The 27,478-nt window shown below is 41.6% G+C and overlaps 1 protein-coding gene across 4 annotated transcripts in view; it reads left to right on the top strand.

Moving 5' to 3' along the window:
• NBEA (neurobeachin) overlaps positions 1-27,478 on the top strand; it is a 514,531-nt gene that overhangs the window by 102,320 nt on the left and 384,733 nt on the right. For all 4 annotated transcript variants that reach the window (XM_075562753.1, XM_075562752.1, XM_075562751.1 and 1 more), the window contains exons 7-8: positions 2,566-2,685; positions 4,536-4,682. In XM_075562753.1, coding sequence (XP_075418868.1) covers positions 2,566-2,685; positions 4,536-4,682 — 267 coding nt within the window. The remainder of the gene's footprint in view (positions 1-2,565; positions 2,686-4,535; positions 4,683-27,478) is intronic.

Genomic DNA, 27,478 nt, shown 5'->3' with positions numbered 1-27,478 from the left:
TATATAGAGCCTTGTGATTGGTTCTCCCTTTCTACCTCAACCTTCCCTCTACCCTCCTGGTATCGCTACTCTCATTATTGGTCCTGAGGGATTTGTCTGTCCTGGATTCCCTGTGTTTCCAGTTCTTATCTGTACCAGTGTACATGCTCTGGTCTAGCTGGATGTGTAAGGTAGAATTTGAATCATGATAGTGAGGGTGGGTGTGGGAAGCATTAAAGAACTAGAGGAAAGTTGTATGTTTCATTGGTTCTATACTGCACCCTGACTGGCTCGTCTCTTCCTCGTGGCCCTTCTGTAAGGGGATGTGTAGTTGCCTACAGATAGGCTTTGGGTCTCCACTTCACACTCCCCCTCATTCACAATGATATGATTTTTTTTTTTTGTTTTTTGATGCCTGATATCCAATCTTATTGACACCCAATGACCACACAGGCTGGTGTGCTTCTTCCATGTGGGCTTTGTTGCTTCTCACCTTGATGGTTGCTTGTTTATTTTCAAGCCTTTAAGACCCCAGATGCTGTATCTTTTGATAACTGGGAACCATCAGCTTTCTTCACCCCATTTACTTATGCACCCATTTTGTCTTCAGTGATTGTGTTGGGTAGGTGAGCATCGTAGAATGCCAGGTTATTTGAGCAAAATGCTCTTGCATTGAGGGAGTACTTGCATAGAGACCAAATGCCCTTCTGCTACCTTAATACTTAATAGATAAGTATATGTACAAAGATCTATTTCCTTATTGTTATGTATAAATATATTTACATATGTACATGCCTATATTTAGACCTCTATAAATGTGTTTTGCCTTCTAGTTCTCTGTTCTATTTCCTTTTACTTTCCTCTTGTCCCACTATTGTGTTCGGCCTTCATTCAGGTTTCATTAATTCCTCTCGGTTACATTGCCCTTAATCAAGCCCTATCAGGCATCCTATGCCCTCCTCACCATCGTTTTTAGATCACTTGTTGTTCCCTAGTCCCTAGGTTTGTTAACACCTACTTCCTCCCCCCACTCCCCCACCCCAAAAATCCCTGGGTCCTGTTGTTTTAACCTCCTTGTCTTGCCTATCTTATCTAGATAGACATGCAGAGACAAAAATAAGCACAAAAACAAGAGAGCGTAAAACAAACCAAAAACAACCAAAGACCCCCCCAAAAAAACCACAAAAAAAAGAAAGAAGGAAAGAAGAAAGAAAAGCTTATAAATAGTTCCTGGTGTGTTGGTTGACCTTTAGGAGTGGTTCCTGGTTTGAGTCTGATGGGTGCCACGCCCAGGCTTCAAAGATTATTTTGGTGTTCCCTGAGGACTTCATTGCTTTGCTCCTTTATGGGGTATTTTAATTTGAAAATGTTCTTGATTTGAAAACACGAGTTTGGTTTTTTTTTTAATAAATAATTTTATTGGGGCCTCTTACAGCTCTTTTTTCCCCCTTACAGCTCTTATAACAACCCATACATTGATTGTATAAAACACACATTTGTGCATATTTTGTCATCATCATTTCCAAACTTTTTTTTCTACTTGAGCACCTATCATCTTCTTTTACCCTTCCCTCTCCAACCCTCATGACCCCTTGATAATTTATAGATCATTTGTATTTTCATATTTTACATCATCCACCGCCTCCCTTTCCCCACATTTCTATTCCCCCCCACACCCGGAGGGGTGTTATAAGCTGATCATTGCAATTGTGTTCCCCTTTCTCCCCCTTTTCTCCACACCACCCCCCTACCCTCAGGGTATCACTGCTCTTAATATTGGCCCTGAGGGATTTATCTGTCTTGGAATCTGTGTGTCTAGAGCTCTTATCTGTAGTAGTATATACTTGCTCTGGTCTAGCCAGATTTGTAAGATAGAACTAGGGCCATGATAGTTGGGGTGGGGGAGGAACCATTAAAGAACTAAAGGAATGTTGTGTGTTTTGTCAGTGCTAGATTGCACCCCAGCTGGCTCATCCCTTCCTTGTGACCCTTCTGTGTGGTGATGTCCAATTGTATGCAGATGGGCTTTGGGGTTCCACTCTGCCCTCATTCTCGTCAAAGTGGTTGTTAAAACACGAGATGTTAAATGCCTATTTATAGATATCTCTCTTCTGGTTCAATGAAGGCTAATATACCTGTAGCTTACTGATTTTAAAAAAGATGCAGTATGTAATTAATTCTGGTTAAAGATTCCATTGAATTCTGGGTAAAGATTCTATAGAGTGAAGTGACTTAGAAAAAGGTGTGTATTTTACTACCAATACCTCTGAAAAAGGTCACATTAAAAGATTCTACAAAGAGTGGAAGAAAAATGTGGATCAAAACTCAGAATTATCTAAGAGACCAGGCTCCCTGGACTGGTAGAGACAGCCCCACACTGTGGCACTTAGTCATCTTTCAGGTTCAGGATTGAATTGACTGCATGTGGTAGAACGGTCAACCTTGCAAAACTAAAAGGGCAGCCCCAAGGGAAGGAGAGGACCGCTGATACGCTCCGAGCGTTACTCCCAGTCTTAGGAAGGCTCCAGTGAGAAGCAGGCATTGCTGTGTGCTGCTGTTCAGTGTTGTGCATGTCTTTCCTTTCAGTGGTACATGATCAGCATCGTCCACATTTACAACCGGTGGAGGAACAGTGAGATCCGGTGTTATGTTAATGGACAGCTGGTTTCCTATGGGGATATGGCTTGGCATGTTAACACAAATGATGTAAGTTTTTTAAAAAATTAAATAGAGTTTTACTTCTTTCTAGAATTGGTTTCTTATTGTTAAGTGAAATTTTTGTTTAAAACATAGTATGACAATGTTGCTGAAGGGTATGATGAAATAAACAGAAAGAGTAGAATGATAGGGCCAAATTATTTTAGTCCAGGAAACATAAATTCAGGATCCTGTTTTCTCCTGAATCTCTCACATTAAAAAGTGTTTCCCTCTCCTTTGAATGTGCATAAACAGTGTGATGGAGGGAAACCTGGGGTGCTCTGAGGGGGAGGCTAGTGTGTCCAAAGGTGATGTCTCTCAGAAGAGGTGAGGGAGTAGAGCCGTGTGACTCTTGGGGATGCTCCACCCTCGGTGGATACTGGAGTGCAAAGGTTTTGAGGCACAAGGGGCCAGTTCAAGGACAGTACCTGCACCATTGTGTTGGAGCTGTCAGGGGAGAGGAGGGGACAGAGCCCCCAGGCAGAGGAGGTTGTGAAGCCAGTAGAGAGTCACATTATGGGGTCTCATTTGCAGACTAAGGGCTGGGCACTCACACCTTACCCTGCAGAAAGGTCCTTTTGAGGAGGGTCTTGCCAAGCCAGGCGATCCTGGTTCACAGTCTGAGAACATCATTCTGGCTCAGGGTGAAAGATATGCCCAAGAGCTGAGTGAAGTGCCTGTTCCAGTTGTAACAACAAAATATTGTCTGCTGCCTAAGGAGGAGGTTGCCCAATGGGGTTCAGGAGAAAATCCAAGAGTCAAAACCTCAGGCCTTCTCTGTCCCTGTCCTAGAGTTAGACCCTTATGAGGTCTTACTCTGCCTGATCCTGGGACTGTCCCAGGTGTCCATCTGGCCCACCCAGTAGAGTCACAGCAAAGAGGCACCATCATGTCCGGAGCCACTCCAGGCCTAAAGGTGCACCAACCGTCTCGCCTCAGATCTCCTTCAAGCCAGGCCTCCAGGAACTGCTAAGAATGACTTTTGCAGTTGTAAAGTGGTGTTTGAAAGACAGCCAACCGAGCAAAAACAAAACAAAAAATATTAAAGAATATATGGCAGAAGTGAAGCATGACCCTCAAAGCTTCAAATGTTGATTTTTCTGGCCTTTTCCATGAAAAGATTGTTTTTTCTGCCCAAGGAACTCAGAGTTGGGCCACCATCATGAACTCCTGAGTGAATGACTTTATCACCACTTTCTCAGATGTAGGATGGCTTCCTGTCTGCCCATCCGAGCACAGCGTCTTTATTTCACAGGGCGGTTTAAGCCCCAGTGGTCCTTTTGACTGACCCTGAGTTGTCTGCTGCCGGACAGTGGCTTCTTGTCACTGAGGTCTCCGGGTGGAGCGCCCTGTGCCACTGGTGGTCATGGTGTCTGCATTTCTCCCAGCAGTGTCCTCAGACGCCAGAAGGGCCTACCTTTCCTGCTGTCCTGGCTCGGTGAAGGGAATAGGAGGGGCCCAGCAGGGATGGAGAGATAGGGGGGTTAGACAGTGAGGCCCCATGTGCTGATGGCTAATCTCTCCAAAAAGTCATTCTCAGATTGAGCCAGTCTGTGGCCAACTGTAAATCCTTAGCGTTTTAAAATTAGTTTTAGTTTGGCAAATTACTCACATTTGGAGAGTAGTTTAGGTTAAATTGGAGTAGGCTATTTTTTTGTTGGCTGAACCCTTAGTATGTTCTTTAACTAACCAATGTTTTTACCTAAAACTTTTTGCCAGCTTGAATTAGGTAAACGTGCCACACTGTACGCTTAATGTGAAGCTTTGTTCTGCTTTAATAGCTTTCCAGCCAGGAAGCCTACATGTGTCCTTACTAAATCATGCATTTGATATTTGTGTGTGTGACTGTTTACCCTCAGAGCTACGACAAGTGCTTTCTGGGATCTTCAGAGACTGCTGATGCCAACAGGGTGTTCTGTGGCCAGCTGGGCGCCGTGTACGTGTTCAGCGAAGCCCTTAACCCGGCCCAAATATTTGCCATTCACCAGCTAGGACCCGGATACAAGGTAGAGACTATGCTTTGAGACAAGGCTCTGGTAGGCAAATTCGGTTGTGTTTAATAAAAGTCTTCATGAGGATGGGATATAAGCCCTCCTCATTTCTTACATTTTTATTAAATGTTTTATTTTCTTTCAAAAATGGTTGTTCTCTTTTAACTATTTTTCCTTCAGGATGTTTTTAATTTTGATTCTTCCCAACATTTTCTGATGTTGAAGGTATACAGTTTAAATAATTCTGAGTTAATAGACATTATAAAACTTGATTGTGTAATATGGTTTTTCATCTCAGATTTGGAAATGTAGGCAGTGACTTGCAATGGCTTAAGATGGAACAGACTGGGAGAGAACAGGGACTGAGAAGGAAAACCACATAGGTATCAGGTGCGGCTACACAACTCGACTTCACTTTGAGGACTAGTGGGTCCATCTATGAGGATCCTAATTTTGCAGGACCTTGATTCAATATGACTTAATCATATTCTTTTTTTGTTCAACACGAAGACATACTATGTTTTGCTCATAATAGTTTGGCTATTTTAGCAAGAAGTAGCTTTCAATGTTGGAATTAGATTTTTTTTTCTTAAATCATTTTATTGGGGGCTGGTACAATACTTACCACAATCCATACATCCATCCATTGTGTCAAGCACATTTGTTGCCATCATCATTCTCAAAACATTTGCTTTCTACTTGAGCCCCTGGTATCAGTTCTTCGTTTTGCCCCTCCCTCCCCGCTCCCTCATGAACCGTTGTTAATTTATAAATTATTATTATTTTGTCATGTGTTACAGTGTCCGATGTCTCCCTTTACCCACTTTTCTGTTGTTTGCCTCCCCAGAGAGGAAGTTATATGTAGATCCTTGTGATCAGTTCCCCCTTTCTACCCTGCCTTCCCGCCACCTTTTGGTATCACCATGCTCACCACTGGTCCTGAGGGGTTCATCTGTCCTGGATTTCCTGTGTTTCATCTGTACCTAGGGATATATGTGAAGTTTCACTTACCGTCTATACTCGAATATAAGCCGACCTGAGTATAAGCCTAGGGTGGAAAATGCAGAAGCTATTGGTGAGTTTCAATAATCAAAACAAATGAAAATAAAATTACTAAAAATTGAAACATCAGTGGAGTAATGTATTTAAATATTTATTTTAAATAAAAGGACAACAAGTCATTGAACATTAGTAAACCAGCACGGTAAGTGGAAAATAGGTTCAACAAAAACAATAAGGTATCAACAATGATACCTTACGAGTACTATTTCCTGAGCTCAATCAGCAACCAAGCTAAAATGTAAAGAGTTAAAATCCTTCAAAACTGGATTCCTCATCATCATCCATATCCCAGTGCAGAGCTTCAGCTGGTGTGAGGTCATCATAGACGCTGTCCTCACTGAGATCGCCGTCATCACCATTGCTGCTGTCATTTTCATACAAAGCACAGTCTTCACTGCTATCCATAGCATTACTAATACTACATTTCTGGAAGGCACGTCGCACCATGTCTTCTGGAATGTCTTCCCATGCATCTTGAACCACTTTGCTATTAACTCTATGTCAGGCTTCATGAGATTTCCTCCTTTTGTTAGTCGGGCTTGACCAGATGACATCCATTCATGCCACATTCTTCACACAGGGTCTTTAAAAGGCTTATTCAAAGATACACATCATAGGATGGCTCTGATTGTTTACGTGTGAATAAACAAACATTCAAAGCCCTGAAGTGTCAGTGGGGCCCGTGAGATAACTGGCGCTCGTCCCATTACCTCAGTGGGTGGGGGGGCGGGGGCAGCGAGATGTTACACCTTGCTGGTGTACCACTGACCCGTGTATAAGCTGAACTCCAGTTTCTCAGCACATTTTTTGTGCTGAAAAACTTGACTTATACGCGAGTATATACGGTAAATCATGTTGGGAATTTGTAGCATCTAACTCTTTTGGCCTGGGATAGCATTGTACATTGTCAATGAAACTATTTATGGTCTTAAAGGAGGGTGTGCCTTCTACTGAAGGCTAGTAACTCCTCAACTAACTGTTTAAAGCAGGGTCTTCACACTTTTTAAACGGGGGTCCAGTTTACTGTCCCTCAGACCCTTTGGAGGGTTGGACTATAGTTTAAAAAAAACTTTGAACAAATTCCTATGCACACTGCACATACTTTATTTTGAAGTAAATAAACAAATGGGGCAAAAACACCCGGCGGGCCGGATAAAGGTCCTTGGTGGGCTGCATGTGGCCCACGGGCCGTAGTTTGAGGATGCCTGGTTTAAAGAGTCAGTGAAAAAACTCTGATGGAAAAGAGGGTGAGTTATTCAATGCCTAGGCCTAACCCTATCTTGTTGTTTAAAAATCAGTTTGAACATTCTGTGGTGGAGAAGGAGGGATAGATATAAAACACCTAAGCCTAACTCTTAACTTTGTAGTTTTGTATGAGGAGGCATCAAAAGTCTGTGGAGAAATAGAATGAAGAGGTACAGGATTTTCTCACACACTTTGTGAAGCTCCCTAGTATTGATGTTTCTGTTTTTATTTTTATGTTCTTTGCTGGACATGACACACACACACACATCCTGACTCACTTTCCTCAATCATTTTATCACTGTAGTAATTCTGAGAGACAAGTAGTACTTTATTATGCTTTTGGCGAGATTCGGACATTTGCTACAATTTTTTGTCCGACTTTATTTGTTGTATGAACTCTGGAAGTGTATTCAGGAGAAAGATGTGGCAGTGTGCTCCCGTAAAGATTCGCAACCCTGCTGCTTTGTCCTAGAGGGTGCGTATGAACTGGAGAGGATGTGCGAGAATGTTTCTGCCGGTCTGGTTTTTGGATTGACAGCGTGCCTTCAGTTTCCCCTGCTTTGAAGTGGCTTTCTTCCCGTACTAAGGCAGTACTGGACAAAGTGAGAATCAAGCCAGTGACCTGACCGTCATAAAGAAGGCATGCATGCGAAGTGTCGGATCCAGTATGTGTGCCAATGTTAATGCCAGCATTGGTGGGTGTTCCTGGCCAGAGAAGGGCAGTGGGGCTGAGGATAAGCAAATGCTTACTGTCCATGCGAAGGGGTAGCAGAGACAGCCGGACTGACCTGGCAGTTTCAGCCATTTGCCATATGACTACTCTCTCATCATACTTTGTGTATTGTGACAACCCTTCTATCACTGTATACCACAGCATATTCTAAAGTTCTCAAGTAATATAGAGTGTATTCCTAGCTTGTTAACCTAGGAAGTGCCCTGCATGACACTCAGAACTTTGGTCAGTACAGGAAAAGGTATTGGGTTGTGAGTGTTCTCAGCTTGTCATGATAGCCTGGAGTCACAGATACAGATGGCTTTTCCTCAATGCGTTCAGATGAAAAATACGACCACTATCATCAACAGTCACTTACAAACATTTTTGACTTTAAGTCATTTTCTTTAGAAATTAAGAAAGTTAAGGGAAGGAAGAGAGAATGAAAAGGGAGAGCATGTTGTGTTACAATGGGGGTTCCCATCTTGCTGTTCAGTACTGTCTTATACGCTCACTGGGTTGCGACCCTGTGCACAACAGAACAAAGCTGCCGCATCATGCGCCATCCTCTCACTTATCGCTACATTTGAGCCTGTTCCTGCCGCCACTATGCCAGTCCATCTTGTCTAGAGTCTTCCACTTTACCAACAGTGATGTTCCACTCCATGGACTGGTTCCTCCTGATGGCATGCCCATAGCAGTTGAGACTAAGTCTCCCCATTCTCTCTTCTGAAGAGCATCTTACTGTTTGTTCTGGTAGTTCATAGTATATTCAATATTCTTTTAAAAAATCATTTTATTGGGGGCTTGTACAACTCTTATCACAATCAACCCATCCATCTGTTGTGTCAAGCACATTTGTACATTTGTTGCCATCATCATTCTCAAAATATTTACTTTCTACTTGGGCCCTTGGTATCAGCTCCTCATTTTTTCCCCTCCCTCTCTGCCCCTCCTCCCTCATGAACCCTTGAGGTTTATAAATTTGTAATTTATAAGTTATTATCATTTTGTCATTTCTTACACTGTCTGATATCTCCCTTCACTCACTTTTCTGTTGTCCGTCCCCCCAGGGAGGGGGTTATATGTAGATTCTTTGATCGGTTCCCCTTTTCTACCCTACCTACCCTCCACCCTCCTGGTATTGCCACTCTTACCACTGGGTCTTGAGGGGTTTATCTGCCTTGGATTCCTTGTGTTTCCAGTTCCTATCTGTACCTGTATAAATCCTCTGGTCTAGCCAGATTTGTAAGGTAGAATTGGAATCATGACAAGTGGGGTGAGGGAGGAAGCATTAAAGAACTAGAGGAAGGTTGTTTGTGGCTACACTGACTGACTTGTTTCCTTCCCATGACCCTTCTGTAAGGGGATGTCCGGTTGCCTACAGATGGACTTTGGGTCCCCACTCTGCCTTATTCATAATGATGTGATTTTTTTGTTCTTTGATGCCTGATACCTGATCCCCTCAATAACTCGTTATCACACAAGTTGGTGTGCTTCTTCCATGTGGGCTTTGTTGCTTCTGAGTTAGATGGCCACTTGTTTATCTTCAGGTCTTTAAGACCCCAGATGCTATATCTTTTGATAGGCGGGCACCATCAGCTTTCTTCGCCACATTGGCTTATGGACCTGCTTTGTCTTCAGCGATCATGTTGGGAAGGTGAGCATCATGGAATGTCAGTTTAATAGAACAAAGTATTCTTGCATTGAGGAAGTACTTGAGTGGAGGCCCAATGTCCGTCTGCTACCTGAATACCAAGTTCTTAATATGCACAATATTCTTCAATATTCTTTTCCAACACTGTAATTCACATGCATTAGTTCTTTTCACCGGGCATTACTTATTACAGAACTGTGAAAAAGGGCATGGAGGTGGTGTCTGACTTCCTCTGTCTTCGCTAGGGGGAAGGAGAATTAAGTCAACACCAGCCTAAGGCCTATTCCTATGAAGCTGAGGTCAGACATGCTTCCATCCTTCAGTCTTCCTACCAGTTCTAACTGGTAACTGACTGCCCTACCATGACACTCCCTACCTCTCAGCTAATGCCACCTAGAACTCACAGACCATATTCATGATTACGGGTTTTATTAGAGAACTTAAGACATCACAATTCATGATTAGAAATATTCAAGAAGGTCTTGGGTCAGAATAGCTTCTTCCTTGCCATGCTTGAAGGCAGCCCTCCCTAGTCTGTGGCCTCTCGGTCACAATGCCCGTTTTCTCCTTTGCTCTGGAAATGTTATGAAACTTTTAGGGCTGCCAATAAATGCTCAGTGGTCTTGACATTGTTCCATAAGTTTCTGCCGGAAAGCATTCAGCTATAGCTCCATGAGCCTGTAAACTTCGGTGCCTATGCAGATGAATGCCGGTTCACCCATTAGAGTCCCCATTTTCTGAAGTAGAAAATCAGTTCCCATGGAAGATGGGGCATCAGGAAGAGCACTGCAGTGATGTATCCAAGGTGTGTGCAATTTGATAATTAGGTGAAAGTGTGCACAGCAAATTAGTCTCCCACTTAACAATTTCTACAAAAGCTGTTTTGTGACCTAGGCCATATCATTTACAGTGTGCCAGCATTTGTGTGACTTTTCTTCTGTCCTGTTTCCATTGATCTAGCTTCCCTGTCTTTGCTGTAGTGCAAATGTTAGTAGTTTGGTTTCAAATAATTGATTATTTAAAGGAACATAGTATGCATGGGCAATATTGTGTATTTTATAAGCCAATCTAGCATTTGACTAAAAGGTGGCCATAAGGGTGGCTTCACAGTAACAGTCTCATAGACTGACAGGGGCCTTCGTCAGTCCAGTAAGTCTGGCCTGTTAAAGAAATCTAAATTTTGCTGTAGAATTTCTCCCATTCTATCCACAATTTTCTATTCCTGAACTTATTAGACCCACTGCCCAATTTTCAGGAGAAAAGAAAAGAGAAAATTACTCAGCAACGAAAAACTTTTGTACTATAGCCCATAATTCAGGATAAAAGTATAGGTATTTGGGGAGGGGGCGGATTGCAGTTTAGGAAACATTGTTCTATTGTGTTCCTGGTTATAATGCTCAGTAGTTGTAGCTGGGCACCATCTACTTCTTACAGTCTCCTGCTTGAAGAAGCCATGGTTCTTGTGGGATTATCATTAAATAGATTAGTTTCTCTTTGAGACTTAGTGTTTCTTTATCCTCTCGCAGTAGACAAGTAGAGACTAATAGTTGCAGCTTAGGTGGCTCCTCGTGTGTTTTTAAGGTCAGGGACACTACTACTCACCAAACTGGAACATAGAGCTCTGTCTTTATGAACCACGTTATGCCAAGTGACTGAATTGTCCCACTAGTGTATGGACCTAGGCTCTTTACCCAGACAACCAGTGCCACACGGATTTTTGAAATGTCTAGGTGGTATCTTTAACCATGCCCCTTGTATCTGTAGCACAAATGAACATGCCTAAACATGCCTACATATGCATATCTCCCCATGCCTACATATCTCCACATGTTCAGACACTCACGTATACCTTCCTACCACTTATATGCATGCATGTCTACCCTTGTAACCACACATGCATTTTTTCGGTTGTTACTGCTGTTGCTGCAAAATTGTTTATGCTATGTAAATGCAAAAGAAACCCAAAACAACAACAAACCAAAGCCCAAACAAAGCTCAGTGCTTTGAGGCTGATTCTGACCTGTGGTGACCATCTAGTGTCTGAGTAGAACTGCCCCTGTGGGTACTGAGGGTGTTAATCTTTATAGAAGCAGAAAGCCTAATTTTTCATCCTTTGGAGCAGCTGGTGGATTTGAACTGTTGACTTGTGGTTACTAGGCTAACACATAACCTGTTATGCCACCAGGGATCCAAAAATTTCACTTACTCTTGATTACCTTTCTAGTGACTTCATTGACCTTAGTCAAGTTGTGCCATTTTCACCCAGATTTGGTATTGCCTTTCCCATCACCCAAATAGTAAGGTCTGTATTTGAGAAAGTGACTCCCTACCCCTTTACCCTTAATGACTGTCACAGAATGTTGCTCTCTGTGTGTATATATTCTTGACTTTTTATAAAAGGTGATCTTTTGACACAACTTCTAAAACAAATTTTGACAAAGTTTTTATATATTCTAGTTGGCATGGGATTTTTTTCTACCTGTCATGTAACGCCACCATTGTTAGATATCAGTCTTTCAATATTCAGCTTTGTGCTCTGTCTTTAATTCAAGAGAGTGATAGCATAGTAGTTTTTTTTAGGCTACTACATTATAATAAAGGGAGAACTGACTCGAGAAAAGATATAAACTGCCAAAATTAAACAACAACCACTAAAATCCTTGTAGGGCTTTTAGTACCTCAGTCAAGAGGTGAGCTCCTTGCATACTGATCCTCACACAAATAGCCAGCATTCACCAGGCACATCATTCTGAAAACACCTCCCAAAGGGAGCTGGAATGAAAGCAGGGAGGATTTGAAGGGGAGTGCCAGGATGGAGCCAGGTGATTGCCATGTATGTAGTAAGTCCCCAGTTCTTTCTCCAAGAGTCAGAAAGCACTGTTTGGAGACTGATGGGTAACCCCAGAAAAGAAAGAGGTCTAAATTCTGTATTTTAAATCCCTTACCTCAGCTCTGGCTGAGACTTGAATGAAGCATGCACATTGCGCACTGACAAATCAAACCAGTGGAAATCCATGGGTTTCAGCAGACTGACAGTAGGTTGAAAATAAGGCTTTAGTGGTCAGGAGGCACCTTCCACCAGAGGCACATTAACCTATAGTTAGTCCTGAATCAGAGAAACATTTACCATTCACTGTGTCCAGTTCATAACCACAATGACTCACTCAATGGAGAGTCAGAAAAGTATGATTTGATCTCAAGAGAAGGAGGTGCCAATCTGAAGTTGTCTCACATAATTGGGACTATCACACAGGACTTCAAGGGACCTGTTATACATTTTACCTTTAATGAATGAAAAGTTAGGAATTATCAGTCTCTAAATGGGGGAGGGGTGAAATCAAGCGAGTATTTTAGAATTGAAAAAGCATCTCTCAAGTCGATCTCCAGACCTTTATTTTGAGTCACCTCTAGGTGAACTCAAACTGCCAAACATTTGATCGGCAGTTGAATGCTTGCCTGTTTGCCCACCTAAGTCCATCAGACAGCGAGAAATTAGAAATGAACACAAGAGTAGGAAGTTCTCATTATAGAACCAAGAGCCATAGAAGTGGAACAAAATCTGTCCATCTGTGTGTCATACTGTGGTGGCCTCCCACGTTGCTGGGAACTATGCCGTTGATATTTCACATACTAGATCTTCTGAAAAATAAGTGAGTTGACATGCTAAGGATAGCAGCAGTAGGTTTCCCTTCAGTTTGGAAGGCATTTGAAGCATGACTTCCATAGCAGTGCTTCCTAAAAATAGAGTCAACTATAAAATTTGGACAGAGGAAATCTTTTTGAACCATTTTTTGCTGATGCCATGTGACTCAAAATAGGAAGTAGCAGCTCTAAACTGCCATCAGTAATCTAATGTTGGAATGTAAGAAGTAGGCATTAAGGAAAATTGGAAGGCATCAAAAATGAAATGGAATGCTTTGAAGATTAATATCCTAGGCATTAGTGAGCTGAGATGATGGGTATTGGCTATTTTCAATCTATTAGTCATAGGTTCTATTATTCTGGGAATGAGAAGTTAAAGAATGGTATCATGCTTCTCTTCAAAAAGAACATTTAAAATCTATTCTTATATACAATGCTGTCAGTGATGGGATGATACCCCTGTGTTCTCAAGGAAATCCAGTTCATGTGACTGTTATTTAACTTTATGCACTAACCAGTAATGGCAAAGATGAAGAAGTAGAAGATTTTTACCAACTTCTGCAGTCTTCCATTGATCAGGCATACAATCAGGATACATTGAAGTTACTGGTGATTGGAATGTGAATGTTGTGTACAAAGAAGAAGGATCAATAGTAGGAATACAAGGCCTTAATGATTTCTACAAGAGTTGTGTTAGGCCAGTTTGACTAAGAGAAATAAATCCAGAGACACTCATAAATGTATAAGAACTTCATATCAAACAGTAAATGTATATTAAGAAAACATCCCAGCCCAGTCCAGATCAAGTCCATAAGTCTGCTATTAGCCCATATGTCCGATACTAGTCTATAAATTCTTCAAACTCACACAGCACATGCATTGATGCCGAATTCAGGAAGATCACAAGCCGGTGGGTGAAAAGTCTGGTGTCTCTAATGGCAATGAAGCATCTCAGCACTTGCACAGATCTCCATGTGGCTGCTCTAGTTCCCTGAGTGTGTCTTGTCAATAGCAAGGGGAATGTGTTAGTTTGGGTAAACTAGGGAAACAAGTCCACAGAAACTCATATGTATAAGAGAGCGTTTTATATAAAGGGTAAATATACATTAAGAAAGCATCCTAACCCCGTGCTAAGACCCTAAGTCCAACGTTAACCCATATGGCCAACACCAATCTACAAAGTCCTCCTCCATCTCACAAAGCACATGCAATGACCCTGACTGCAGAAGAGCCCAGTCAGTGAGCCTGTAAGCATCTCTACAATGTTGAGTGCGTCCCATGTGAATGTAGAGACCATTTCATGAATAGATTTGATTCACTGAACATTAATGGCAAAAAGAGTTGTGGAATGACACTTAGGACATCCTACATGAGGACAGCCAAAGCTCATTAGAAAGACAGAAAAGAAAGGAAATGGACTTTATTTATTTATTTTTATTGAGAGTTCTTACAGATATCATAATATTCCATAGTGATCACATCAAGCAACTTTGTACAATTGCTACCACAATCAGTTTCAAAATATTTTTTCTTCTTGAACTACTTGATATCAGTTCCCCTTTGTTCCCTCCATCCTCTCCCCCCAAGGAACCCTTATTTTTCCCCTCTATTATAATTTTTTTTTTTTTGGATTTTAGAAGAGACTCTTGGTCATAAAGTAGCAGAAGTGAATGGAAGAAATGATAAAACAAATGAACAGAATGTTTCCAAGGGAGGACTGAGAACACAAGGTAAAGAATGGTAATGAAATATGCAAAGGCCTGGAGTTAGAAAAACAAAAGAGAGGAAATACCCCTTTCTCAAGCTCAAAGTACTGAAGAAAAATTCAAGCCTTGAGTTGCAGTGTAGAGGCACTGCTGGGTAAGCCTAGACCAGTCAACCACCGAGTTCTAATTCAAACCCACCAGCTAATCAAAGGAAAAAAGATGAGGTTTTCTGCTCCCAGAGATTTACAGCCCTGGAAACCCAACATGGGGACACTGTTAGTCAGAATCAACTCAATGGCACTTGTTTTTGATTTTTGGCTTTGGGGCAGGGGGGTGGGGGGAAATCAAATGATGCAGAAAGAAGGTTTTTGATGTTCAGTAATTTCCAGAGAAGCATAGGACCAAGAACCAATGGTATTGAGCCCAGCAGCCACGCAGGCAGGCCTACACTCCTGGGCCACGGAAGCACTTGCCACAGGTGACCAAGAGATGGCTACACGAGTAGAGAAGTGGCAGCATGGTCACTATTGCCAGCCTCACACCAACACCCACAACCTCCCCCAGGCCCAACCACACCCGGCAAGGCCTCTGTATCCAGTGAGTACCGCTGTCAAGCTTTGTCTGGTGGAATCGGACACTGCTCACCTCCAACACAGATCCAGGTCACTCTCACTCAGCCGCACGAGTCCGCTCCATCCCTCCAGCCTGTGGCCTCTGGGAATTAAGAAAGCTCCTCAGTCAGTCACAGGGGGAGCCCCAGCTAGATCCTTCTTACTCTCCAACTCATGAAAAGGAGGTGGGAGGGGAGGAAGATGCCTCACTTCACAAACAGCTTCAGATGAAGTGGCTCTGTTTGAAGAGCAGGGTGCCAATCACTTCAGAGAAATAATCACCCTCTTGTAGCTCCAAACCGAAACCGGTCTCTTTCTTCACCTTTCATTTGGAACACACGTTCATTGGGAAATGCATTAGGGGTGGCTCGAGGAGGAGAAGGCGTGTGTATGTGTGTTGTATTTTCATGATTAAAATAAATGTTCCATGTAGCTTTTTAAAATTAAGAACCTTTAAAAAAATGAAGAACCAATGGTATTAAAAGAAATTCATGCTGTCCTGGAGGCATTGATATGAAACAAGGCTTCTGGAATGGACGGAGTGCTAATTGAGATGTTTTAACCAACAGTTGCAGTGCTGGCAGTGTTCTTTTGTCTATCCCCTTCCAAAGAAAAGTGTGCAAATGGTGTGTGAACATCATTCAACAACGAGTGAGGGAGACCATAGCCCCAGTTGTGACTCAGTGTTCCTCTAGGACAGGGTTGAGCTACCCCATAAGGTTTTGAAAGCTTCATGGAAATACTCTTCTTTTTCTCCCACAATAAAGAACTTTTCTGAAGCAACTGAAGGAAACATTATTTTCACAGACAGAACTTACTGCCATTGAGTCCATGCCAACTCATAACGACGCTATAGGGCAGGGTAGAACTGCCCCTGTGAGTTTCACAGACTAACTCTCTACTGAGTAGGAAGGCCCGACTTTCTCCTGAGTGGTGGATAGTGGTTTGCAGCTGCTGACCTTGCATATTTCAGCCCAGCTCTTGTCCACCACACCAGCAGGGTTTCTAGAGGTGAGTCCTAGCAATAGCAGAACCAGGAGCTTCTGTTTTGAAAACCAAAATCAAGAAAGATGAACTCAGGTAGTTTGGCTTCAGTTTTAAGAGTTAAAATCATGTTATTCTTGACTCTGAATTTTTACTGGACAGTGGAGACACATACTTTTAGAATGACTAAAGGAAATAGGGAAACAATTCTATAGGATGAAATTCCTCATGCAGCTTCATAATATTGAGGATATATATTAAAGCATTTCTATACATTGTGCCTGATCATTGGGAGGCGCAAAAGTGAAGAAAACTTTTAAGGAGTTTATAAGTCAGAGAGGTTCAAAGACACAGAAAAAACTAAGAAGTGAAGTGTAGCTTAAAGTCACAGTCATGTTGTTGAACACTGATCTTTGGGATCTCAGAGAAGGTGGTTGTTATACTCCCAAAGGGCTTTGTGCTCGTTGTAGAAACTGGGATATGCTTCCTAAGGAAGAGTTCTGAAACTCAGGTTTCTGTTTCTAAGATTCATTTGGAAATCTTTTAAGATTAAGTGATTTTATTTTTAATTTTCTTAGACAGCAATCTGCTTCCCTTGATACCCTTGCTGTTAGATGAATTCACACTGGAGAGAACTTGTTCTTTTTGACAATAAATGTAATACTTATTCAATGTGTTGAATATTTTTAAATCTATTGGTGTTCTATAGCTTGTTTCTTTTCCCTTTGGGGATGATAATTAGAATTTGAAAATAACTAAAACAAAACAAAACTCTGCTATCTAATTATACAAATGCTTGCTTAATTAATTTTTAAACCATTCAGCCTGATTTATGGTTTTGACTGTGGAGGAGTTGGTACTGTTTGTGCCCTGTCACTATGAAGTATAGATCTGGACAGCAGAGAAGAGTCACCGTTATTAGAATTGGATGCTGTCCAGAAACTGAACTGTGATTCTGGCCAGCAGGAAGATGCTGGAGAAGAGTCCTGTGGTGTAGTGGTTATGCTTGGGCTGCTAACTTCAAGGTTAGCAGTTAAAATCCACCAGCTGTTCCACAGGAGAAAGAAGAGACTTTCTACTCCCATAAAGAGTTAACATTTCTGAAATTCATGGGGCAGCTCAATCCCATCCTATAGGGTCTCTATAAGTCACAGTTGACTCAATGTCAGTGAGTTTTTTGGTGAGTGCCCCACCACCATAAAGCATTAAAGCTACACAGTATAGACAAGGTAGCCATGAATAGCATTGGATACTGTCCACTGCAATGGCTTGTGTTCCTGGTTAGCTCGAAGACATTGGAGCTGGTTTGGAGCTCATCTTAACGTTTTGCCTACGTGTATATTTCCATCAGTGTCCATGGAAAGCTCGAGCAGAGCAGGTGGTCTCTGGAAGTTATGGAGCTTGCGGTCAGCAGTCAGGGCTGCTGTTGTGGCAGGAGCTGGGAGCCTTAGTAGTGGTTCCATTTATGTCTGAGGGCAAAGACTGCATAGCTTCCATGCAGAGTGGGGTTCCTTGAGCTCCCCCAAAGCAGCTACCGACAAAATTTGTGCACTTGTGCTCGAAGACTGATGACAGACCATTGAAGAGCATGGGGAAGTTATGTTGGAGCAAGGTTCAGCGGATTTTAATGGAAGATTGGGGAATGAGAAGGGTCACTGTGAAATTGGTACCTTGGATTCTGACTGAGCAGGAAAAAGAATATGGAGTGGAAGCACGCCATGCTTTGAAAGAACAGCTTGGAAGTAATTCAGCCATTTACATTTTTTACAAGGTTATTACTGGTGACTAGACATGGTGCTATTCTTACAGGACCAAAAGCAAACATCAGTCAAGTCCATGGAAGATGCCATGGTCGCCTTGTCCCGAAAAAGCTCGCCAAGTGAAATCAAAGATCAAGATGATGCTCATTTGTTTTTTCATGTGAGGGGGATTGTGCATTTGTAGTTTGATCAACCAGGTCAGATTGTTAATCAAGTCTTTTATTTAGAGGTTCTGAAAAGATTGCGTAACACTGTACACCAAGAAAAAAAGGTCAGATTTGTGCAGACGGGACTGGTTTTGCCACCATGACAATGCACTTGCTCGCACAGCCATCGCAGTGTGCCTGTTTTGGGCAAAAAACAGCATGCCTTTCTTGCCTCATGCACCTTACCCACCCGGCCTTGCTCCCTGCAGTTTCTTTTTGTTTTTGTGAATGAAGAGGGACATGAAAGAACAGCAATTTGAAGACCTAGAAGAGGTGAAGAAACCGAAGGAGGTGCTATCAGCCATGCAAACAGATGAGATTGAAAAATATTTCCAAGAATGGAATCGCAGATTTGACAAATGTATTGAGTGTAATGGAGAGTACTTTGAACATGATACGGTTGTTTTATAAAAAAATTTAAATACATAGTTTTTTTAAAAGTCACATATTTTTGAGGGGGGAAGGATACCCCCTTGAATTATTTTATGATCGTGTGGAAGTTACATAATCTCCTGTCAACTCGACCGTAGGGCTGGAGTCTAGCCTGTGTATCAGGTCACAGCTTGATTACTTCCTTTGGAGGTGCAAGGGAGATAAACCGCTCACTGGAGGCCAGACACAGTCTCTCTGTCTTCCCTTTCCTGCTGTTGAGACAGTCAGAGAGCCGAAGGAGACACGTGCAGACCCACGCCAGCGTTGAGATGCTTCCACTGCCACTGGATCCACAAGACCTTCTACCCACTGTCCTGTGATCTTCCTACATTCAGCATCATTGAATTTTTTTCTTCACCTTTTCAATATGTTGTGTGAGTCTTTCACAACTTTCAAAAGTTCCATGCTACCACAGACCCATTTGCCTGTGCAGTGATGTACATGTTCAAACCTTTGCCGTGTTGAGAAGAAGGCCAATGATCTCTGAATTTGAGTGACATTTCTGATGGGTACTGGTTTGCATCCTTGATGTATTACTTTTTAAGGAATTGAAGTATTTCAGTCATTTTAGAGATGCACTTGGTATTTATCTTACGAAATACGCCACTACTATAGCTGTATCAGAGTTGATTGGTTTAGTTATTTTCCATCATTTTGAAGTATTGACTTCATTGCATGCCCTGAAATTCTCTCTGTTAACCGGTTTGCAGATTATTAGCTCGCTCGTGACTTGAGTAGGTTTCTGTCTACATTTTTGCTTGTCATGGGACGGGATGATCAAAGCCAACGATATGCCACATATTTATTCTGCTCAAGATCTTTGTTAATCTCTCAGGATTAACATTGGCTAAGTCACGGCTCACACCCTCTTTATGAGACCGTTGTCGCAACCACAAATGCCTGTAAGGAAACATACAATAGGTTTATGGAAGATGATACCGAATGTGGCTAGTCACCCAGTTTTGTGCTCAGATGGTTCCTTTCAGCCACAGGATTCTTGAGACCTTAGAAAAGAGGTACTTTGGGGTTTTTGAAGGAGAAGTAGACTTCACTGGGTGAGCTGGAGGTGGTCACAGAGTTTGAGATGGAGCGTGGGGGAAGGAACCAGAAGCACGTGGTTACAGAGTGATTGGCGGGTTGATCTCTAACCTTGCATGGCTGGATGCTGCCATGGGGTGAGGGCAGGGAGGGATTTGTGGTGAGACCTGTCAGGGCTAGGAACTCAGTTATTGGAAGCTTGAAACATTAAAGTAAGGGATTTGGAATCTATTTTGCAGTCATGGAATTACTGGAGATTTGCAGTAGGAGAGTGGATTGAATATATTTATGTGTTTTACTAGATGGGTTCGAAACACAAATGGTGGGATCTGAATGATTAGTTTTTTAATGGCCCCAGATGGTTTATGGATTCATTTTGAAGGAATGTTGCATAGTTGTATAGCATGGGGTAGGATTCATTAAAATCACCATGCCAGTGTCAAGTTACATCAGCAATACTTGCTGCATAGTAATTATGGAGAGACCAATAGGTCTTGTTTTACATAAATATGTATATGTATAATTCTTATGTTCAGATGTCTCTATTCTTGATGTTGGTATAGCTTTCTGGAGATTAGTACCACAAAATAATATGCTTCTGTGCTTGTAGCAAATAGCCCCACCAAGTTTTTATAAGCAATGTTCTGGCACATTCTCTGGAACTTTGCACACATTAGTTAAGTGATTTTAGGTAGATGGGTGGTTTGGGGCCTACTAAAAGAGGCGTTTCATTACCATGCAGGCATTCATATCTGGATGTTTGCTAGCATTAGAGGCAAGAAGGAAAGTGTGGCGCTTGTTAGCTACCACACATGGGGACACTGTGCGCACCTGTGATGATCCTCAGGGTTGCCGTGATGTTCTGTAGATAGTTATCATAATAAAAACCAGTTTGGAGTGCTTTGAAAGAATCACATATTGTTCAAGGTGCTGCGTTAATATTATTTCATGTTTCTATGCCAATTTTAACAGTTTCATTGGCATAATTTCATTGACAGATAATTCTCATTGACTCTTACAATTCTGTGTTTAAGCATATTAAAAAGAATTGTGCATTCATCACCACAATCAATTTCAGAACATTTTCTTCATTCTTGTACTCATTCTTATTAGCTCCATATTTCCCCTCAACCTTCCCTGTCATAACCCTAAGAGATTATTAATCTAGTTGCTGTCTTGATAGATTTAACTATCCTGAGTTTTGTATAAAGAAATTATTCAAGGAGGAAAAAGACAACAATTTGGGGGAAGCTTCCAGATGACTTGGTAATTGGAAATGAAGGGAATTATGTAACTATTTCTACATTAATAATTTCTACCCATTATATATTTTAAAAGACATACATATACATAGAATGACAGTAGAATGAAGGTTCCTTCTTTGATGATATTGTCTATTTATCGTGGAATTTATTTGTTATTAATTTTTTATATGTTATTTTATTTTAAACCATTTTTACATTTGCTGTAATTAACATGATTTATTTTAGCATCGAGGGAAAGAATACAAACTGAATAAAAAAATTAGCTTTTGTTTCTAGCATAACAATATACTTGTATTCTTGAGAAGAACTCTGTCTGAAAACTTTTTAAAAGGCTGGAATTAAAAAAAAATGTTAGCAAAGGGAGCGCTTGTGGCCACACATTAAGTTTGTGTGTATTCAAATATTGACCACATGTTGACCCCTGACTGCGGCAGCTGCTCTGAGGATAGCTTTTGCCTTCTAAAACTTTTTATTTAAGGCTTATATAACCAGGGTTCATGCAAAAGTGGAGAATCTGATTCAGATCTGTGTACAGTGCTAAAACCCCGGGAGACATCACTCTTCCTAAATGCATCATGGGAAAGTAGTCATTGCTCACTGTTTGAAAGGTAAGGTGTTTTTCCTGTCTTGGTTTTGACTTTGTGTAGAGCAAAGTAAAGGAAAGTCTGTAGTTTCTCATCAGAATACAGACTTCACAGAGTTGTCGGCCAGTACGTCATGCTGTCCGATTTCCCAACAGACCAGGCAGAGTAAAGCTGCAGCTCTCTGTTGCTTGCAGTTGTTGGGCAGGAAGTACTGTGGATTCAGCAGCGTCCACCGCCATGCCCGGACTTCACACTCCAAGTGCTCAGGAGCATGAGTTCCCCACACAAAGCCCACACATGCACTACGAAACTCATCGTCTTCTGGGGACTCAGCCAAAAGGGAAACCAAGACATAAATCTTAAAAACAGTATTATAGAACTACATTCTATGAAATAAAAGGCTCAATAACTTGAAAAAATGCAAGAGATGTTGGAATTTTGCCTAAGAAAAAGACGACCAACCGTTTGTGGGCAGATTTGAAAGAAATGGAACTTTTAGAAATAAAATTTTTAATAATTCAAATTAGAAAGTAAAGGAAACATTGGACCAGAAAAGCAAGGAACTTGAAGGTAGATCTGTATAATTATTTTGTTTGTTTGTTTATTCATTCATTCATTTATTTATTTATAAATCATTGTATTGGGGACTCGTACAACTCTTATCACAATCCATGCATCCATTGTGTCAAGCACATTTGTACATTTGTTGCCGTCATCATTTTCAAAACATTTTCTTTCTACTTGAGCCTTTGCTATCAGTTTCTCATCCCCCCCAACCTTCCCTCCCTCATGAACCCTTGATAATTTATAAATTATTATTATTTTCTCATGTGTTAACACTGACCGATGTCTCTCTTCACCTACTTTTCTATTGTCTGTCCCCTGGGAGGGGGTTATATGTAGATCATTGTGATTGGTTTCCCCTTTTTCCCCTCACCTTCCCCCTGCCCTCCTGGTATCACTACTTTCATTATTGGTCCTGAGGGTGTATATCTGTCCTGGATTCCCTGTGATTGCAGCTCTGATCTGTGCCAGTGTACATGCTGTGGACTAGCCGGATTTGTAAGGTAGAATTTGGGTCATGATAGTTGGGGAGAGGAAGCATTAAGGAACTAGAGGAATGTTGTATGTTTCATTAGTCCTATACTGCATCCTTATTGGCTCATCTCTTCCTTGTGATCCTCTGTAAGGGGATGTCCAATTGCCTACACATGGGCTTTGGATCTCCAATCTGCACTCCCCCTCATTCACAATAAAGTGATTTTTTGTTCTGCGTCTTTGATGCCTGCTTTCCTAATCCTTTCGATAGCTCATGACCACAGCTGTAGAATTTAATAACAGTGGATCACAGAAAACCCCAGTGAAACGGAAAATAATAATAGGAGTTGAGTTTAAGCAGCTTGGGAGCTAGAGTAAGAAGTTTAACATGCCTATCAGAAATTAAAGTGCTCTGGGTGTGCTGTAGGTAAGATGTTGAAATGCTAACTGCAAGGTTGGCAATTCATTTCCATCAGCTACTCTATGGGAAGATGATGTGGCAGTCTGTTCCCTTAAAGATTTACAGTGTGGGCGACCCCATATGGGGCTGCTATGAGCTAGAATTGACTCGGTGGAAATGGGTGGCATAATCCTGTACCCATAGAAACCATAGAATGACTGAGCAGAAGTCAGCAAATGGTGACGGTATGTTTACCAAAAATGGCAGAACGATTTGTTAACAGGAGCATAATGAATAAAGAAAGAGAAATAAAAGGAAGTCTTGGCTGTTCACTGAAATGATGTAACAGCAAGGACAATGTCAATATATCAAAAATCATTCTGAATAAGAAAGACCAATTAAGAATAAAGTAGTTAAACTAATAAGAGTGGATACAAGGATGCAGAAAATACTCTAAAATTGATTGTGGTGATGATTGCCCACCTCTTTTTAATATTTTAATATATGTATAGTATATAAGAGGAACCTTGGTGGCATAGTGGGTTATGAACTGGGCTGCTAGCAGAAAGGTCAGCAGTTTGAAACCACCAGTCGCTCCTTGGGAGAAAGACGAGGCTTTCTGCTCCCGTAGACAGTTTCAGAAACCCACAAGGACAGTTCTACCTTGTCTTAAAACGTTACTATAAGTTGGCAGTGAATGAAATGGTATGCAAATTATATTAAAAAGCCTGATAAAATAACAATTATGTTTAGACTTTTAGCTGATTTCCTGTGTATCTGTCAGCCTAGAATTAAATACTCCTTTCCTTCCCCAGCGAGCCCTGCCTTCTGATACTCAGAGTCTTCTACAATCCTCCCCAGTCTGGCACTCATAGTCACGGAGAGTTCTCTCCCTTTAATGTGAGTGAAACCTGTGGCTTGTTGCTGAGCAAGAGAACAGGACTGTCATTTCTATAACTGTGCTGTGTAATAGAAGACTTCATCTTGCTAGCAGTCTGTGTCATCTTCCTGCTCACCTGGAAGACGCAATCGGTCATCTTGTGGGCTGCCCATGAAGTGGACCATATGACAGAACTGACAATGGCTCCTGGGACCATGTGTCTTGGGTAGAGAAAACCACAAAATCAACACCTGACTGTATCTAGAAGTAGATCCTTTCTCCATCACCCATTCAGTCTCCATTGACCTCTTGGTGGCAGTCTTGTGATACCCCAACGAGGACCCAGCTCAGAAATCTCAGACTCAGACCTGCTGAAAAGAGATTGAGTAAATATGGTGTTCTCAGACGCATTGGTCTTAAGCTGTGTGAGCTTTATGAGGTGATTGTTAGTTACCGTAGACAAATGACTATAAACACTGAACTAAAGTCCTTTTTTGAGCAACAATGGGAGAGGGTCTATTTCAGACAAACAAAGCAGTTACAATCAGCAGAGCTCAAGTATGGCAACCATAGGATGGCCTCAGAGCAGCACAGATCGTGATCTCTTTGGGGTCAAACTACCCTTTTACAGGGGTCACCTAAGACCACCGGAAAACACCTATTTCCAATGGTCTTAGGAACCGAGACACCGCTCCTCTATCATTTTCAAAGCATTTTCTTTCTATTTGAGCCCTTGGTTTCAGCTCCTAATTTCTTTACCTCCCCCTCCCTCCCTTCCTCATAAACCTGTGATAATTTATAAATTATTATTTCATGTCTTACACTGACTGATGTCTCCCTTTACCCACTTTATGATTGTCCATCCCCCTGGGAGGAGGTTATATGTAGATCATTATGATGGATTCCCCCTTTTTCCCTCCAGCTTCCCCTTTCCCTCCTGATATTGCTTCTTTCTTTTATGTATATAGAGAAATATTATTTTAAAAAATCATTTTATTGGGGGCTTGCACAACTCTTATCACAATCCATATGTACATACATGTGTCAAGCACATTTGTACATTTGTTGCCATCAGCATTCTCAAAACAGTTGCTTTCTGTTTGAGCCCTTGTTATCAGCTCATTTTTCCTCTCCCTCCCCACACCCCCCACCTTCATGAATCCTTGATAATTTATAAATTATTATTATTTTGTCATATCTTACTCACTCCCTTCACCCACTTTGCTGTTTTCCATCCACCAGGGGGGAGGTTATATATAGATCCTTGTAATTGATTCCCCCTTTCCACTCCACCCTCCCTCCACCCTCCCGGTATCGCCACTCTCACCACTGGTCCTGAAGATCCCCTGTGTTTCCAGTTCCTATCTGTACCAGTGTACATAATATGGTCTAGCTGGATTTGTAAGGTAGAATTGGGATCATGATAGTGGGGGGTGGGGAGGAAGCATTTAGTAACTACAGGAAAGTTGTATGTTTCATTGTTGCTACACAACTCTTCCATAAGGGGATGCCCAGTTGCCAACAGATGGGTCTTGGGTCCCCCTCATTCACATTGATATGATTTTTTGTCCTGGTTTTTTGATATATGACATGGACACCTCATCATTACACAGGCTGGTGTGCTTCTTCTATGTGGGTATTGTTGCTTCTCAGCTAGATTTTCAAAAAAGAAAAGAAAGAAAAGTAACATAAACCAGCTACAGGCCATAGGTGTGTGCCAGAGTTGTACTCCCTTACCTTATTAATCTGTATGCCGAGCAAATCATTAAGAAGCTGCACCCAGTGAAGAAACCCTGGGCATCAGGATTAGAGGAAGGCTTATTACTAACCTACAACATGCAGTTGACACAATTTTGCTGCTTATTGAAAGAGGAGGATTTGAGGCACTTGCTGATGAAGAGCAAGGAGTGCAGCCCTCTGTATGGAGTATGACTGAATGTAAAGAAACTTGCATGTGGCCCGTACAGATTGTGATGCCCTTTCACTGTCATTGAGTTGAGTCCAATAGGGACCCTTGCAGGACAGAGTAGCTCTTCACCTGTAGTCAGGGTAGAGTATAATTCAATGTAAAGAAAACTCGAATCCTCACATCTGGACCAGTGGAGAACAGAGAAAAAAAATGAAGTTATCAAGGATTTCATCTTGTTTGGATCCACAATCAGTGCTCATGGAAGCAGCTGTCAAGAAAGAGCTCAAAGACACATTTCATTGGCTAAATCTGCTGCACAAAACCTCTTTATTGTGCTGAAGGGCAGGGAAGTCCCTTTGAGGATTGACATCATAGAATTAGGTCAAATTACCCAAAATAAGATGGAACTAGTGAATTCTGATATATTAGTTACAATAATTACAAATAGGATAAGTAATTCAGTATACTTCTAAAAAATCCCAACTATATTTTGCTATTTCTAAGAGGTAATCACAAGATAAATACATAATGTATGATAAGAATATTACACTGTTTGTACAAATGTGCTTTACACAATTGATGTCTGTGTGGATTGTGATAAAAGTTGTATGAGCCCCTAATAAAATGATTAAAAAAGAATATTACACTATGCAAATAGTTCCCAAAAGAAGTCGGGTATAATGGTGTTGTAAGCCTTCAGTGGACTCCTTTCTGCATGTACAGCAGAGTGAAACACTGCTCAGCCCTGTGCTGTCCTCACAGCTGGATTGAGGGCTGTGGTGGTTACGTAATCTCATGTCAACTTGAGGTATGAGGAGTAAAGGGGTAGAGTCTAGCCTGCCAATCAGGTCACAGCCTGATGATGATGCCTCCTTGTGGACATTGCCTTCTCATGAGGATTCTGGGAACTTCATCTCTTTTCTCTCTAGAGGTGGGGCACATACTCTCTCTGATTCACTTTTCTGCTGTTGAGTCTATCGGAGATCTCCCGGAGCCATATAGAGACCTGTGCCAGTGCTGAGATGCTCGCATTGCCACTGGATCCAAAAGACTTTGCATCCACTGACCTGTGATCTTCCTGCAGCTTGCATCATTGCATGTGCTGTATGAGTCTGAAGATGAATTTATGGACCAGTATTGGACTTGTGGGTTAATATCAGACTTAGGGACTTGATCTGAACTGGGCTGGGATATTTTCTTCATATACAATTATCCTTTCATATAAAGCTCTTTCCTACACATATATGAATGTCTCTGGATTTGATTCTCTTGTCAACCCGGACTAACACAGGGTCTTCCTGGTTTTTTGAGGTAGCACCATATTGCTTTCCACAGTGGGTGTTCCATGAAATACCCTTTTCATGATGACTGTGATGCCGTTCCTCTGCATTTGTCACTCTAGGTGTAGTTAACCATACGATTGTGTGATTCAGCATAACCCAAACCAGTCTGTTTCATCCACCAGTCTTCATGAGCGCCACTTCATTTTGATGACTATGTTTGTGCTGATCCATGTGTGTGCATATGTATTAACCTTAAACTGGCCTACTCAGATCAGACCCTTTTCAGCTGCATAGTTTGCACCAACTTCGTTATTTGAAGTGCATTAAAATATTGTCATGGTATTGGCTCTTTATAAATATTGTCTTGGTATTTAAGCACTGGCTTGCTATAGTTTTT

Source organism: Tenrec ecaudatus, chromosome 11, assembly GCF_050624435.1.
Source record: "Tenrec ecaudatus isolate mTenEca1 chromosome 11, mTenEca1.hap1, whole genome shotgun sequence".
Taxonomy (NCBI): Eukaryota; Metazoa; Chordata; class Mammalia; order Afrosoricida; family Tenrecidae; genus Tenrec; species Tenrec ecaudatus.
The sequence above is the reverse complement of the archived record's forward strand: the minus strand, read 5'-3'. Positions and strand labels throughout refer to the sequence as shown.